The sequence below is a fragment of the Mercenaria mercenaria genome, chromosome 17 (assembly GCF_021730395.1).
Source record: "Mercenaria mercenaria strain notata chromosome 17, MADL_Memer_1, whole genome shotgun sequence".
In the NCBI taxonomy this organism is placed as follows: Eukaryota; Metazoa; Mollusca; class Bivalvia; order Venerida; family Veneridae; genus Mercenaria; species Mercenaria mercenaria.
This window is the reverse complement of record NC_069377.1, coordinates 68,363,763-68,379,284: the sequence shown is the minus strand read 5'-3', so window position 1 is coordinate 68,379,284 and position 15,522 is coordinate 68,363,763. Positions and strand designations below refer to the sequence as shown.

The 15,522-nt window shown below is 34.3% G+C and overlaps 1 protein-coding gene across 1 annotated transcript; it reads left to right on the top strand.

Annotated features, from left to right (window-relative positions):
* Window positions 1–4,684: 4,684 nt before the first annotated feature.
* LOC123536714 (excitatory amino acid transporter 1-like) lies at window positions 4,685–15,092 on the top strand. Its single transcript, XM_045320092.2, has 12 exons — window positions 4,685–4,817; window positions 5,771–5,936; window positions 6,858–6,932; window positions 7,263–7,385; window positions 7,736–7,820; window positions 8,749–8,791; window positions 9,381–9,507; window positions 9,909–10,035; window positions 10,358–10,591; window positions 10,706–10,900; window positions 11,276–11,410; window positions 12,616–15,092. The coding sequence occupies exons 2-12, from the start codon at window positions 5,777–5,779 to the stop codon at window positions 12,836–12,838; spliced, it is 1,527 nt and encodes a 508-aa protein (XP_045176027.2). The 5' UTR covers window positions 4,685–4,817; window positions 5,771–5,776; the 3' UTR covers window positions 12,839–15,092.
* The last annotated feature ends 430 nt before the right edge of the window (window positions 15,093–15,522 follow it).

Here is a 15,522-nt window from a genome sequence, read left to right as displayed (position 1 = left end):
ATTCATTATTTGCATGTACTTTGTAAACATTTTTGCTAGATAATATACCACAAGCTCTCACGCTCGTTCTTCTAACAGGTTTTATCTGCTGTGTTGTATGGAAAAATAATATTAAAATTTTGTGAAAGAAAAAAATGCCGCTTCATCTCTGATATAGGGGGTTAGGAGATAAAAATATAAAAGCTTTTGCCTAATCTTATTGCAACCACATTATTTAAAGTGTCAGAAAGCAGATATAACACCTCCTGTAGAACAAGCACTGAAGTTATATCTATTAAAAAATCGTTGTAAAAATGTAATGTATACATAAATACAAGAATGAGATATCATGAAAAAAGAAAGCATTTCAAGAACTATTTAAGTGTAATAGCTCTTCCAGAGAGTTTCCACAGCCTTGAGAACAAGAATAATGTCGACAGTCGGATCTCCCGTTTTTGGCCCCACTGGCAGCTACAATAGGACGTGCCGGTAGCGCCCTCTATATCTCATGATCCTCTTGCATCTTCATCATTCAGATGCTTGGACGAGACGCCAATGCAGCTGACATTGTTTCAATCATGTATGTAATACTCAAGTTTTATCTCGTTGTATTTCATTCTGGAAACACTTAAATGACATATTTGCAATAGAACAGTGTCTACGAGATATTCCATGACCATACAGATCGAAGCTTGTGTCAGTGATATTTTTACTTTTTTTAGTGAGGACTTGGCATTTGGCATTCCCTGTATAAGAGTTATCATTTATCATTTGACATATATCATCTGCCCGTCTGAATTTGGTATTAGTGTTTAAGTGCATCGGCCTTCCATTCTGAACACTGCGAAATTAAGGCTTTGCACACACTTAAAGATTTTTTCTAATTATTTAAGAAATAATTTATAGCAAAAGAGTGCTTTAAATAACACTATTTATGCACGATAGGCGGTTATACGTCGGGCGTAATAATTTCACGAGGGCGCAGCGGTTTTGCTATAAATTATTTCAATTCTAATATGCCTTTAATCTAAAACAGTAGATAAAATATAGTAGCGTTCTTTCTTGATCTCAACAAAAACTTTGACGTCACCGCACGTTAACGTGACGTCATTCTAGCGTAAGTGTGTTTTAACAGAGACAAGCATATTAGAATTTACCGTATATACTTCACCTAACAAGATGTTTCCTTTGAAAGAAATCTCAGAGTTACAGAAATGTGATAACCATTTTGCAGATTGCTGACATGGATTTCAGCTCTAGCAATTCCCTCGGTGACAGGTGCGATTCTTGTAACTGTGCTCATACTTCTTACAGCACTGAACATACCGGGCGAGGCCGCCGCCATGCTTTTCGCTATAGAGTTCTTCCTGTACGTATAACTATAATAATGGGTGTTTGCCAAATAAAAAAAGAATCGAAACAATTAAACACATTTGTACAGATTTGTACATTTATCGATTCAGAAGTTTATTTCAAATGAAAACTCAGACCTGTGCTCCGCTTAGAATGGTTTAGGTCTTAATGTAACACAGTGTTCAAACTTTGAGCAAAGTAAATGTTTATCTGTTTATATGCAGCGGATCTAAACACTTTCTATATTGTTTGACAGCACTGATCACGGAAACAACTACTGTCACTATGTTTTCAGGGACCCATCTCGCAGTGTTGTCAATCTGAACACTCAGCTAACTGGAGCCATAGTAACAGATAAATTTTTCGGGGATCTTTCATCACTTTAACCAGAGGTTTTAGAACCGACAGAACACAACCATCTTATGAAGGAAACTGCTGCTAACAAAGAAACTACAAACATATAATTACTTCTTCGTAACCAGTGAAATGCTACAGACATTTAATAATGTATCTGCCACGAGGACAATCTTTCATTGAATGTATTACCTTATCTATATAAACCTCATGAATACACTGGAAAACTAAATGCATAATATTATAATTTATAAAATGTTACTTTCTCCCTTTGAGTCTAATGAAGAAAGTTTATAAAAACTGATTAGATCAACGAGTCGTACATACTAAATTTCTTAAAGTGTAAATAATTTTACTACATAACATACACAATGTAAACATTTTACTGGTTTGTATTCGCGGGTTTCAGTCCTGCTATTAGGTACTATTTTCATCAGATATTTATATTGGAATGCTCTAAGCTTAGTGTCAATTGTACAAAATATAGAGTTAGTAAACATTTTCTTCCAATTAACAGTATTTGTGTGAAATAATATTTCTCACTTTTCCTTTTGATTTATTGGTTGTATTTTGTTTTTAAGTTCCAATTTATACAGCATTTTATTTACTTTTGTAACTTCATAAATTTTTTCGATATGGTAATTTGATTCTTTTGCTTCATTTAAATTTTCTAATATAAGCTTGTTTTTCCGACTCTACTATTTGATAGTATTGTAAATAATCGCCATTAGGAATATCATAAACAAATTGCAAGAAATCAATCGTACAGAATTCTTTTGATCTATAGTCAAAAATATGTTTTAAATACATAACCCCTTTCTCAAGCCAGTTTTTATAGAAAAATGTGCTGCCATTATTATCAAATATATAACTATTGTACTATAATATGTGTGTTGAAATACAATTAATATCCTCTTTATAATTAACCTTGCACCATGCTTTTAACATTTCTTCAAGAAAAGTATACTTCAAATCAGGAACTTGTTTTTGGTCACAATTGAATTTGAAAAAGGAAAGACCTTCATGTTTTTGGAGTTCCTGTCTAGACATCTGTTGCCATTTTGCATTATTTTCCTGTACTAATCTTTTTATTCAACTAGCTTTTAAGGCGGTTAGAAATGCATCTATATCTATCATTTTTAAGCCCCCATTTTCATATTCTTGAATAATTACATTTCATGCTATTTTATCTGGTTTTGACTCCCACAAGAAATCGAACATACAGTTTTTTATTTTCTTGATAACATTTTGTGACGGGTTTGACAGAACCGTCAATGGATATACTAAGTTTGGAAATGCAAACGTTTTCAGTACTGTTATTTTTCCTATTAATGACAAATTCCATTTACTCCATGTAAGAAGTGTATGCTTAAATTCTGTTAATTTTGGTTCCAAGTTTAGTTCATGAATTTGTTGTTGATCATTTGTGAAAGTTATACCTAGAGTTGATGCTTGTTCCGAGGACCATTTGAAGTTTTTACTTCTACGATTACTTGCGATCTTATCGTAGAATTAAAATTGTTACAAGTGATCTTACATCTCAATGTGGTTGTGGCTTAAAATCAAGTTATAACCGATATAATAAATAGGGTTAAAATAGAACAAGTGGAAACTTCACAGGTCGCTCAAAAAACGAAAATGTTGCAGGTTCGGTTTGATTGAGCCTGTTCATGGACGGTAGTGGAAATGCATTTTACCGTCCACGCCCTCTAGCCCCGGGTTGAGCAGAACTCAACATTTACACATGCTAAAAGCACAAAAAGCAATTCAGAGACATCCGCAGATGTATTCAAACGGCGGTGAATAAGCCAATATTATAATTACTACAGATTACAAGAATATGTGTTGTGTTGACAGTTTGTACGCAGATAAAGAAGTATGTTTTTCCCGAGCAGATGTAGAAAACATGTTGCACTAAATAAGTTTACAGAAATTATAATATAGCATGCAATATATATAATATAGTATGGGTAATTTGTTTGAGCGCAACAAGGCGACCATACTTCCGGCAGTATGATCGTACAATTCAAGTCGTAACAACATGACATTTTTTTTCATAATGCTGACGCGAGCAGGTGCAACTGATCACATTTAGTGTGTGGATGTCTGACGTTCTGACCTTACGTCATGTTATGTCTAAGCACTATCCAAGTGGCTATTTATTTTAACATAATGGATAGCACGACTTGAAGAGTTTGAAGCGTGTAACTTAGTAACATAACACGTGCATTGTCGATTGCCTTGTTTTCAGGTCGTTTTGGCTATCAGCTCCAGGAACATTTTCTTGATCAATCGCGATATAAATTGTCCCTCACATGCAATTTGTGATACATATTATTTTTCATAAAAAGTTTTCATTCTTCCGGCACAATTCCCTTTTTAATCTCCTAGTACTAGAATGGAAGGAACTTCTAGTGGCAAAATTTTTCATTTAAGGTCCTTTTTATCTCAAGTGTTTTTTTAATATTGAAAACAGCAACAAACATGATATATTCTGTATACCATTTATGATGTATCATGATATCTATCGGACGACTTTTACACACTTAAATGAAATTACATATTCAGTAATTAATTGTAGGTAAACTGAGCAGGTCGGCAAGTAAGATATAGCTATTGAGTTTAAAAGACATACCCTATGTTCGTTTCTGTTTTGTTAAGTTGTTTCTCTAAACAGACAAAAAGCGTTATATTTCGGTACTTAGCAATACCTTAGGATTTCGTTGTTTTTTATGTTAATTACATTTGAGACCTAATTTCTTTTGTTAACGAAAATTCCATAAATTTTCGGAAGAAATCCATGTTTCCTTTTATTAATTATGACTATACAGATATTAGAAACTCATGTGTTCAAATCGTCACCTCAGCGCAAGAAGTGGATAACTGCACTGACTTACAGAAGGACTTACTCACTTTTTGCGCTAAGGTGACGAAATGTAGTTTTCACAAAACGCTTGATATACTTACCAAAAGCTGTATTTATAACGAGGCGTTTAAGATTTTTACATTTTTCAATAGACGTAGTTAAACTGAAGGGGTATTTTGAACTTTTAAGGTATTCATCAGAGCATTGATGCATCATCTCGTTCAAGTACAACAATGTTTTTAAAAAGTACGGATTGACTAGCCAGGTAAGTTTTTTTTTCTATAAGATTTGACAATAAAAACGTACATCTTTTGTTTATAGAATTGAGCTTAAACTTTGATGTATTTTAAATTACATAAATTATACTAGTGAGAAATATGCATCATCCTTCTCTTTTTCAATGAATCTTGTAACTAGGACATGCTATATTTCATTCGAACAGTTCCAGTTCATTATTCATTTAAGTAGTTAGCTTCATCTGTGAGCTTGCATTTTTTATCGCTCTCGGCGTAAAACATAAACACAAAATGTATGAGTTAGTGTCCGAGCTTAGTGTGAGACGCAATTAGCTACATTTCAGTGTAAAAAGGCCTTTTCCCCAAGGAACTGCTTTTTTTATAAATACGATTTCTGCAAAATTTTTGCTCGTTTTGTATTTGATTTGAATTTAAGTTTGTGTATAATACATGTATACAAAGAAAAAAATCCAATGAAAATATGCAACGTTAATAGTTACATCATATCGTTTGTTTAGAGATCGCAACCATGTTGTGGCAAAATACAGGATAGATAACATAGCTACCATGTTGCGGCAAAATACAGGATAGATAACATAGCTACCATGTGGCGGCAAAATACAGGATAGATAACATAGCTACCATGTGGCAGCAAAATGGGGGGTAGGGTATACAGCTACCACTTAGCGGCAAAATGTAGGATAGAGTTTACAGCTATCATGATGTTGTAAAATTTGGGTTAGGTTACATACACTATCAAGTTGAATGTAAGATCAGCAATCAGACAGAAACGTTGCGTTAGAATGTACACCGACTTATACGATAGACTTTGGCGTCTTAATGTTAGGTGAGATCTCCAGCGATTATAACTGTTAAATGCAATTTCAGCAAAACAATGACTAAGTTCTTATTTCTAAGTCCAGAGAGTAAGAACAGAAAATTCGAAGGACTTACAACACGTATAAAGTTACGTTACTTTTAGGAAGGAATGGACAACAACGAGAATAACGCCTGCAAACAAAAATGTCTCTGGTGGTTACGGCAGAACTTGTTGGTGATACTCACGTTTATTGCTTGTGGTATTGGGTTCCTGATTGGCTTTCTGGTAGCCCACGAAGACCCTTCTCCAAGCGCTATTATGTGGATTGGTAAGTATTTTCCTTCCCGAACTCTCTTACGTGGATTCATTTGTACATATCCACTTCTAATTATGCGGATTGGTACTTGTCCACTGGGCGTTATTATGTGGATAATTGCTATCACCTCCTAGTCCTATCATGTGATTTTTTTTATACAAATCCCCTTCTCCAAATGCTGTTATATGTATATTCCCTTCTTCGAGTGGTAGTTTATAGATCGGTATGTATCCAAATCTCTGAATGCTATTATGTGGATCGGAACGTACCTCTTATCCCAGGCTTTTCTCTAAGCGCGACTATGCGGACTGGCACCTATTTTATCATTACTGGCAAGAAAGTAGTGAATTTTTTTATATCTTCTATATAATTATCATTTTGTCGTTTTAATGCAACCGTTCTTTTGAAAGGTAATTATATTGACGTATAACTATTAAATGTTTCATATTGACGTATAACTATGAAATGTATTATATTGACGTATAACTATGAAATGTATCATATTGACGTATAACTATGAAATACATTATATTGACGTATAACTATGAAGTGTATTATATTGACGTATAACTATGAAATATATTATATTGACCTTAAACGTGAAATGTATCATATTGACGTATAACTATGAAATACATTATATTGATGTATAGCTATGAAATGTATCATATTGACGTATAACTATGAAATGCATTATATTGACGTATAACTATGAAAAACATTATATTGACGTATAACTATGAAATGAATTATATTGAAGTAAAACTATGAAATACATAATTTTATTTGACGTATAACTATGAAATGTATCATATTGACGTATAACTATGAAATACATTATATTGACGTATAAATATGAAAGGTATAGTATTGACGTATAACTGTAAAATGCATTATATTGACGTATTACTATGACATGTATTATATTTGAAGGTATGCCAGGAGAGCTTTACATCCGAACGATAAATATGATGATTGTCCCGTTAGTTGTCTGCAGTGTCATTGCTGGTATATCTCTACATTTTAACATATAGATATCAATGTGATTAATCCTTAAAATATATAACTTAACCTAAAGTACAGCACACCTATAGCTTATTAAACTTTTATTCAAGGTTTTGGCTTGAATCAAATATTGTTACCGTAGAACTCAAATACTAGTGCAAGGAAACTCAATCTTTAATTGCTTTTAATTTCCTTAAACGGTAACACAACAAGAACAGCAATATTAATAATACCTACAGTATAGTTTTTATTCCCGTCTTAGATAAACGTAAAATGTATAACCATACATAACTTCAATAATACAGGGAATGCTTTTTCAAATGCTGTTTCTAGGTACAGCGAAGATGGACCCCCGTACCAATGGTAAAGTCAGTGGGATTTCTATGGCTTACATTATGCTCACTAACTGTGTTACACCTTTACTTGCTGCAGCTCTTAGCTACACCATCAAACCAGGTAGGATTTACCTGTTTAAACGTTAGAATATACTTTAGTTTATCTTGCCTTCAAATACTAATTTCTGTAAGGAATACATCTACTTTCGAAGAATGAAGCTTTAATTTTATCAGTATTATTATTCGTTCTTGTCTACATATCAGTGACACTTGCTTTGTAGAGTAATTTACATGTTTATCATGCTGTTCATTTTCATGTGAAACAACTCTTTCTATGATTTGGTGTTGTCTATTTTCTTTCCTCAAAATGTAAGGCTTTTGGTGTTAACAGAATTATTTAATAAAAGTTTGCACACAATTGAAACTTTTTGCACACTTGTATTGCAAACGGGTTGTGTATTTTTTTAACAGGAGAAGGCATAGAAACAGATGTTGATACATCGAAACAAATTGAAAATGTGATGCAAACTGAGGACATCTTTGCTGACCTTCTGAGGTGATCATATTGATGGAATTATTTCATCAATTTTATAATGACTAAGAATTTTTGCATTGTTTTGGTACATTTATAACTTTGAAAAATGCATGCTAAATCGATAAAGCTGTGTTCCAAGTAGTTACAACGCAAATTTGAATTTCGAGCTGGCACGTATTTAGTATTTGACAAATTCGAATGCCGAGTTGGCACGGCGTCCGAGTAATTCGTCAAGATTCAATGTGGGTCTGGCACGATATCGGACATTGTCGAGCTAGCACGACATTCGAAAATATCCTGGCGATATTTGGCTCAAAAGTATATCACATATTCCGTATTAATGAGACACGTTACTGGCTCATTAACCATCTTTATACAGCCCAAGTTCGTGTTCGAATAAACTGTATATTATGCAAAGTAGAGGATTGACTCCAGGCAGCCCATATGAATTTTGCAAAGGCGTCATGATTGTTAGGTTGTAGATTTTTTTTGTTTGTTTATTTATTGCTTTATTGTATTGCATGCCAGAATGCTTTGTGTCTAACAAATTTTGGTAGTGACTAGCACGATTCGGCCGAAATTTGGAACCAAGTACCAAGTCGGCTACAGGTACAAACAAAAAATTGCATCACTTTGTGGTATAACACAGCTGTATTATACATAAAACATGTGGATATTATTCCCCATTTTTATAGAAATAAAAAAAAATTGTTTATCAAAACTATAGCAGGATTTTAACAATAGAAATGGAAATCTAAACCACTAAAGTGTTTTATTGCGCACCACTTTGCTGTCAAACTTTGCAATGAATTTTGTTAGTAAACGACAGTACTGAATAGCTATAGAAAATGTCAAAATTATAGACACTGTTAACTTTCAATTTATGTAAGAGCTATATCTTTTAAATCATTTTGAGACGTTTTAATTGCTACGTTTTGTATCAATTCAGGAACATTGTTCCAGACAACATAATAGCCTCGTGTTTCCAACAGGTGGGTTCTTACATACATTAGAATGTCTTTGAGTGCATGTTTATATGTAAACAAAAGCAAAAAGTAGTTCTGTTTACAAGCCCGCCCGCTTAGCTCAGTAGGGAGAGCGTTGGTCTATGGATCGCGGGGTCGCGAGTTCGATCCCCGGGCGGGGCGTATGTTCTCCGTGACGATTTGATAAAAGACATTGTGTCTGAAAGCATTCGTCCTCCACCTCTGATAATTCATGTGGGGAAGTTGGCAGTTACTTGCGGAGAACAGGTTTGTACTGGTACAGAATCCAGGAACACTGGTTAGGTTATCTGCCCGCCGTTACATGACTGAAATACTGTTGAAAAACGGCGTTAAACCCAAAACAAACAAACAAAGTTCTGTTTACATGTCATGCCTTTCATTTTCCTGCAAACATACGTTAGTAAAGTATAAGAGTAAAGGCACGTCACAACAGGTTGCATAAAGGCAATATTGTGTGGAAGCGCCGGTGGCCTTCATATTTCTTTAAATAAACTGAATTGTAGTTTGAAAAAAAAATCATATTCCAGTTTAGTAAAGAGTTATAAATCTTATTTAACTATGTAATTTCATTCAGGCGCAGACAAAGTACGAATATAAAAATAAAACTATCATTACCAACAATGGGACACATGATATAACAGAAACAACGAAAGAACTGAAGAGAAAGTATGTTGGATCTGCAGGATCTACCAATGTCCTTGGTAATAGTTTTGTAACATCTTTAAATACATGCGTACTTTTCAATATTTCAAAATATGATCCACTAATCCTTAATGCTTTACCAGAATGTATTTTACGGAGGGCACGATTGTTCACGGTATTGGGCACACATGTCATGTGATTTGTATTCTAGAAGGAAATCTAGGTTTGTGTATGGACGTTGATGTATGTAACAATAAAAGAGAAAAGATACTGTGAGAATCCAATAAGTAAAGCTTGATTTAAAGATAAGCGATAAAAGATCTGATTTTGTCCCGACAATTTGTAAAAGTCTCTTGAAATACAGCTTTTATTTACAAAAGTTTCCTAATTTCCGCGACAGTTGAAACACAATAAATGATAATACAAATCGTAATGGAAGCAGACGCTGTTATTATTTTAGGCTTGATCATTGTAAGCGTTTTGTTCGGTGTTGGTGCGGCAGCTATGAAGGAAGAAGGGAAACCATTTCTACTTTTCTTCAAGTCCGCTACAGATATTATACTGAGAATACTCCAAGTCCTTATTTGGTAAATAACTCGTTTTGTAGATCGTCATAGGCTGAACGTAGAGAAGAAATCCAGACGAAGCTCCCATATCGTCCACATTGTCATTATGAAGATATAGAAGAAAAAATTGCACAATTTTAGCTTTAACATAGTAGGAATGTCTAAATGGAAAAATGCATGTCCTAAAAGCTCGGGTTTTTCTTTCATTTTATATCATAGTAAGAGGTTATTATACAGAGTTTGGTATATTTTAGTGCGATTTGGCATACAAGGAGAGGTATTGACCCTGATATTTAGTAACCTATTCAATAACACTATATACATGTATTAGTATTTATTATAGGACAACGCCTGTTGGTGTTGCCAGCCTGATTGCAAAAACGATAGTTACAACGAAAGATGTGGAAGACACTTTCCGGAAACTTGGCATGTATGCGCTCACAGTGGAAGTTGGCCTCGTGTTCTGGGGTTTCATTGTTTTACCACTTTTGTTCCTCATTGTGAGACGTGCCAACCCATTTAGATTCTACGGCACCATCATACCGTCGATTATGATTGTTGTAGTTACCGCCAGCACGTAAGCATGTTCTATGTACTTTTTTTAATATAAGTTAGAAACATAATATACCAATTCATGTAACCATTTGTATTTGAAATTGAAATTTCATTTTATACAATCGTATATAATTAGGATGATAGCACTCCCAGAGAGTTTCCGTAGTTTGGAGTACAAGAACAATTGCGATCCACGGATATCCCGCTTGGTGGCGCCGCTGTCAGCAACCATTGGAAGAGCCGGGAGTGTTCTCTACATCACATGTTCGTGCTTCTTTATCATACAAACTCTTGGCCGTGACGTTAATGCTGCAGATATCATCCTAGTTGTGTAAATATTTATATTTACTTCTTTTACCACGTGACATTTCGGTCAGAATATATTTTTTTCACCAAGTAATTTAATAAGGTCAATGAAGTTTTACATTCTACTAAATAACAAGATTACAAAAACATTGACAAAATATATGAAAAAAAGAAAACGACAAATTTCAGGTATGTTTCGTTTATTTATGTAGACAATATTTCGTCACAGTCAGAAATACAATTACAATGTGCCTAAGCAGCGCACTTTCAGTTCGAAGTCAAATTGTCTCACATTGCCACCAAGTGCACCTATTACTTAGAATTACTTACAGAGTTAATTTGAAAGAATATAACGATCCCACGAAGTTCTGTGAAACTGACGCTTCTTCTAAACTAACAGGTTGCTAGCATGGATATCAGCGTTAGCCATACCAGATGTAGCAGGTGCGAGTCTTGTAACTGTCCTCATATTACTGACCACATTAAACATACCAGGAGAAGCCGCGGCTATGCTGTTTGCACTGGAATTCTTCCTGTTAGTACACATTTCTTATCCATGACAACAAGATAGTCGGCTGAAGAAATGAAATTAAGTATATCAACGTCCGTTATTTTGTTTAATGTGCTTATATAAAGGGTTAAAACACCCGGTTTTCTAACATTGGACATGTTAAAAGTCATTTGTTTTGTTTTGTTTTAATAATTTCAAGCGGGATTCCACAAAAATGATTGTGGCTGTAAGGGGCACAATCTTAACGACTCGACAAGCTGCAAGTGAAAAGCTCTCTGTTGAGCTTACAGAGGCGGTCAGCATTCTGAGACATCATGACATTTCTCCAAAATATCTTATGAAATGTCACTTGATGAAAGAAGAATGCGTGGAGTGTATACTATACATCCATGTTATGTGATGGCGCTTGCGTCTGTCTGGCCGTCCGTTAAAAGGCCAAGGTTGTAACAAGGTCAAGGCAGACTGTCCATCAAATTTCATATCCAGAGCACAATTTGATAACCACCTAAGGCATTGAATCAAATTTGGCCTATCGGTTGGTGGCAATGAGATGACATGCAGGTCCGACGAAATGGATTGCTACATCAAAGGCCAATGGTTACAAACAGATAAAATGTTAAGACTGTCCGTCATATTTTGTGTCCGGTACACAACTTAAAACTATTTAAGATATTGACTTGAAATTTGGAATGTAGTTAGGCGGTGATGAGATGTGCATAGTACAACAATTAACATTATTCCCCGATCCCCATATAACACCCCACCTACAAAAAACTTTAGTCCCCGATCCCCATATTTATAACCCCTTTACCTACTAAAAACGTTAGTTCCCGATCTCCATACAACCCCATCACCTACTAAAAACATTAGTCCCCGACCTCCATATAACCCCCTAACCTACTAAAAGCATTAGTCCCCGATCTCCATATAACCCCCTAACCTACTAAAAACATTAGTCCCCGATCTCCATATAATTTCCTCACCTACTAGAAAGAAAGTATGTAAGAAAGAAAATACTTTTAATTTCTTATGCCACAGGCTGAGTATTCCGTCACCATCAAAGTACAACACCCCGTCAGAAAAATCCTCTCCTCCTCTGATCTGTGGGTATGCTTTGCGGAACTCTTGTGCTATATTTTAGTAATTTATGTAACAACCTTGAAAGTAACGGCAGGCATTTTTGTGATAGTGGAAGAGCACATTCTTTTTATCATACTGATATTTTTCAGGGACAGATCTCGGAGCGTCGTAAATTTACTAACCCAGCTTACTGGAGTCATGCTTATCGACAAATTCTGTGCAGCTTCTCTACCTAAACTAACAGAATACAGCGAGCCCAAAGATAAAGAAAAGCTTACATTACAATATGATGAACAGACAGAGGTTAATGTCAAACAGGGGTTCGAAAAGGATGCCTGTTACCCACCAAACTTTAACAATACAAAACTGTAACATTGCTTACACTTCTCTCTGATCCACCTTTACCGTGAAATGATTATACAATATAGACCATTCATATCATGCATCATTTTAAAGAACTCCAAGAGTGGGAGACGGAAAACTTATATCGCCTCCATCTTTCCCTATGTCCATTATAGAGAATTACTTTCTTTCAGATGTCTTTCGCAACTGACACGGCTTTTTTTTTAAATATTTTCATCAGTTTCGACCTTAAAATTATGTGCTAATCATAATCTGCGTTCATCGCGTGGTTGTATTCCTTTTTCCGCCATAAACTTACTACTATTTCTTGATTTGCCTTTGAATAAAACTGAATTTCATTAAGATCAGTTGTATACTAAGGTACTAAAATAAACGGAGAGGATTCGTCATTTTAAAATTTGCTGGCGACAACTCCCTATTTTTATGACTAGTAATGTGCGGACCGCTCTTGTTTCATTCTTGTGACAAGAGCATTTGTTTATGGTTTCAAGTTATCTGTATGTATCACCTACGAGATTGTAATACTAACATTAAACAGGGTCTTTCAAAAACGAATATTAAATGGTGACTTGGCAGTTGAGCTTTCAGTTGAATGGATTTTAGAAGCAGCTGCTGTATGGTAGTCTGAAGCTAGAAATAAAAGTCAGTTTTAGTTTTCAGAATAAAAGTAAGGGTTATAGTTAGGTATTATGTTGATTAATTTTACGGGCATTCTTTGTAGCAAGCATTTAAAATTTGATGGTGTCTCTAATGCCGAAATGTCTGTAAATACTTACATCAGTTACATGGGAAATAATGAAAGTTCCATAAACTGAAAAAAAATCTGTTCTGCATAAACTTGCATGTAAACAGAATAGACGGAATTGAATGGAATAGAATAGAATAGAGTAGAGTTTATTAAAGTGACATTGTGTTTTGCATAATCAAAATACATTAATATCATAATACATGTAACACTGGGCCCATTGGTCCTATAAGTCACCTATTGTGAATAATTATTTTGTGATTTTATGTGCTGGTGATATCCGATAAGTCTAAAAGTGTAAATATGTTTGATATCAACTTATGTAGTTATTTATAATGTCATTATTACCAATCAGAGCATCAAATTTTGCACTTACATTTTCTACATAACTGACACATTTATCCCATTTGACAGCTAATTATCATTTCTGATGATGTCATAGCAGAAAAACAACACTTCACTCTGTAGGAAGAAAATTTTATAGGGGATTTAAGTGTGACATTCGTAGTCATCTCCATATTACTTAGCTGCGCCATGAGAAAACAAACATAGTGCATTTGCAACCTTCACGGATCAAGACCAGTCTGCGCATCTGTGCAGTCTGGTCAGGATCCATGCTGTTATCTTCCAAAGCCAATATTGCAATTAGTGAAGCCATTAGCGAACAGTATGGATCCTGATCATACTGCGCATGCTGGTCAAAAATGCACTGTGTTGGTTTTCTCATGGCGCAGCTCATATCTGTTCTGTACAGAAATAGTTATTTATTTTCTCAACTAAGTCGTTAACATGACTTATCCTTGAAATGATGCAATTCCATAAGCAAATCTGCCTTTTTACAAAACTCTCAATTTCCTTGATTTCATAAACATCATCATCCCTGATTTTTTTTAATGTTAAATAAAATGATATTGGCCTTCAGTTGAACTCAGTTTTTGTTATCCTGTTGTAATATGAGCGGTACCATGAGAAAACCAACATAGTGGGTTTGCGACCAGCATGCATCGGCACAGTCTGGTCAGGATCCATACTGTTCACTTTCAAAGCCTATTGCAATTAGAGAAACCATTAGCAAACAGCACAGATTCTGACCAGACTGCGCGAATGTTGGTTTTCCCATTTTTAAAATGAGTGAAATGTTGTGAATGAAACTTTGTAAGTAAATCTTGTTCATTGTGCCTTTTGTATATTTTCTTTTTACTTTCTTTGGCTTATGTGCTTAACACATGAGAAAGCTAAAACCGTTATATTAGGTCATATTGATCATGTTGATATTGTTTCATGATAACTCTTGACATTTCTACTGGGGTAGTAAAGAAAAAAAATAAGTACATTTTGTGTCTGAAAAAGTGTGACTACACAATATGTTTATTTCCATCATATACCCAGCATGATTACTATAAATTGCAATGCATTTGTGAATGTGATTTGCATTATATGAATTTCAAATACTTTGTGAAATTACTTTTAATTGTATTTGTACATGAATTTACATTTTCATATGTATATATAACATATTATTATTAGTGCTTTGTGTAATAAGAATATGATTGAATCTGAATACCACTTTATGTTATGTTGTACAAAATATCATGATATTAGAAAGAAATATCTAGGTAATGTATCATGGCCTAGTAGACAGAAATACTATTCTTTGATGTCAACTAATAATAAAACTAAACTAGTTAACATAGCCAAATATATAAAAGAAGCTATGAATATCCGTATTAATACCCTTGAACAATGAACTGTTTCTGTGATTATTACATGTATATATTGCAAATGAAATGTTTTTGTATTTGTACCTGTCTTTGCCATAATGTATTATGTTTTGTAAATGGCCAAAGGCAATTTTATATTGCTGAATTTTGCCAATAAACTTGATTGATTGATTATATTTAGACAGGATAATAAAGTTTTCATTACATTAACATGAAAGTGTTCTTGC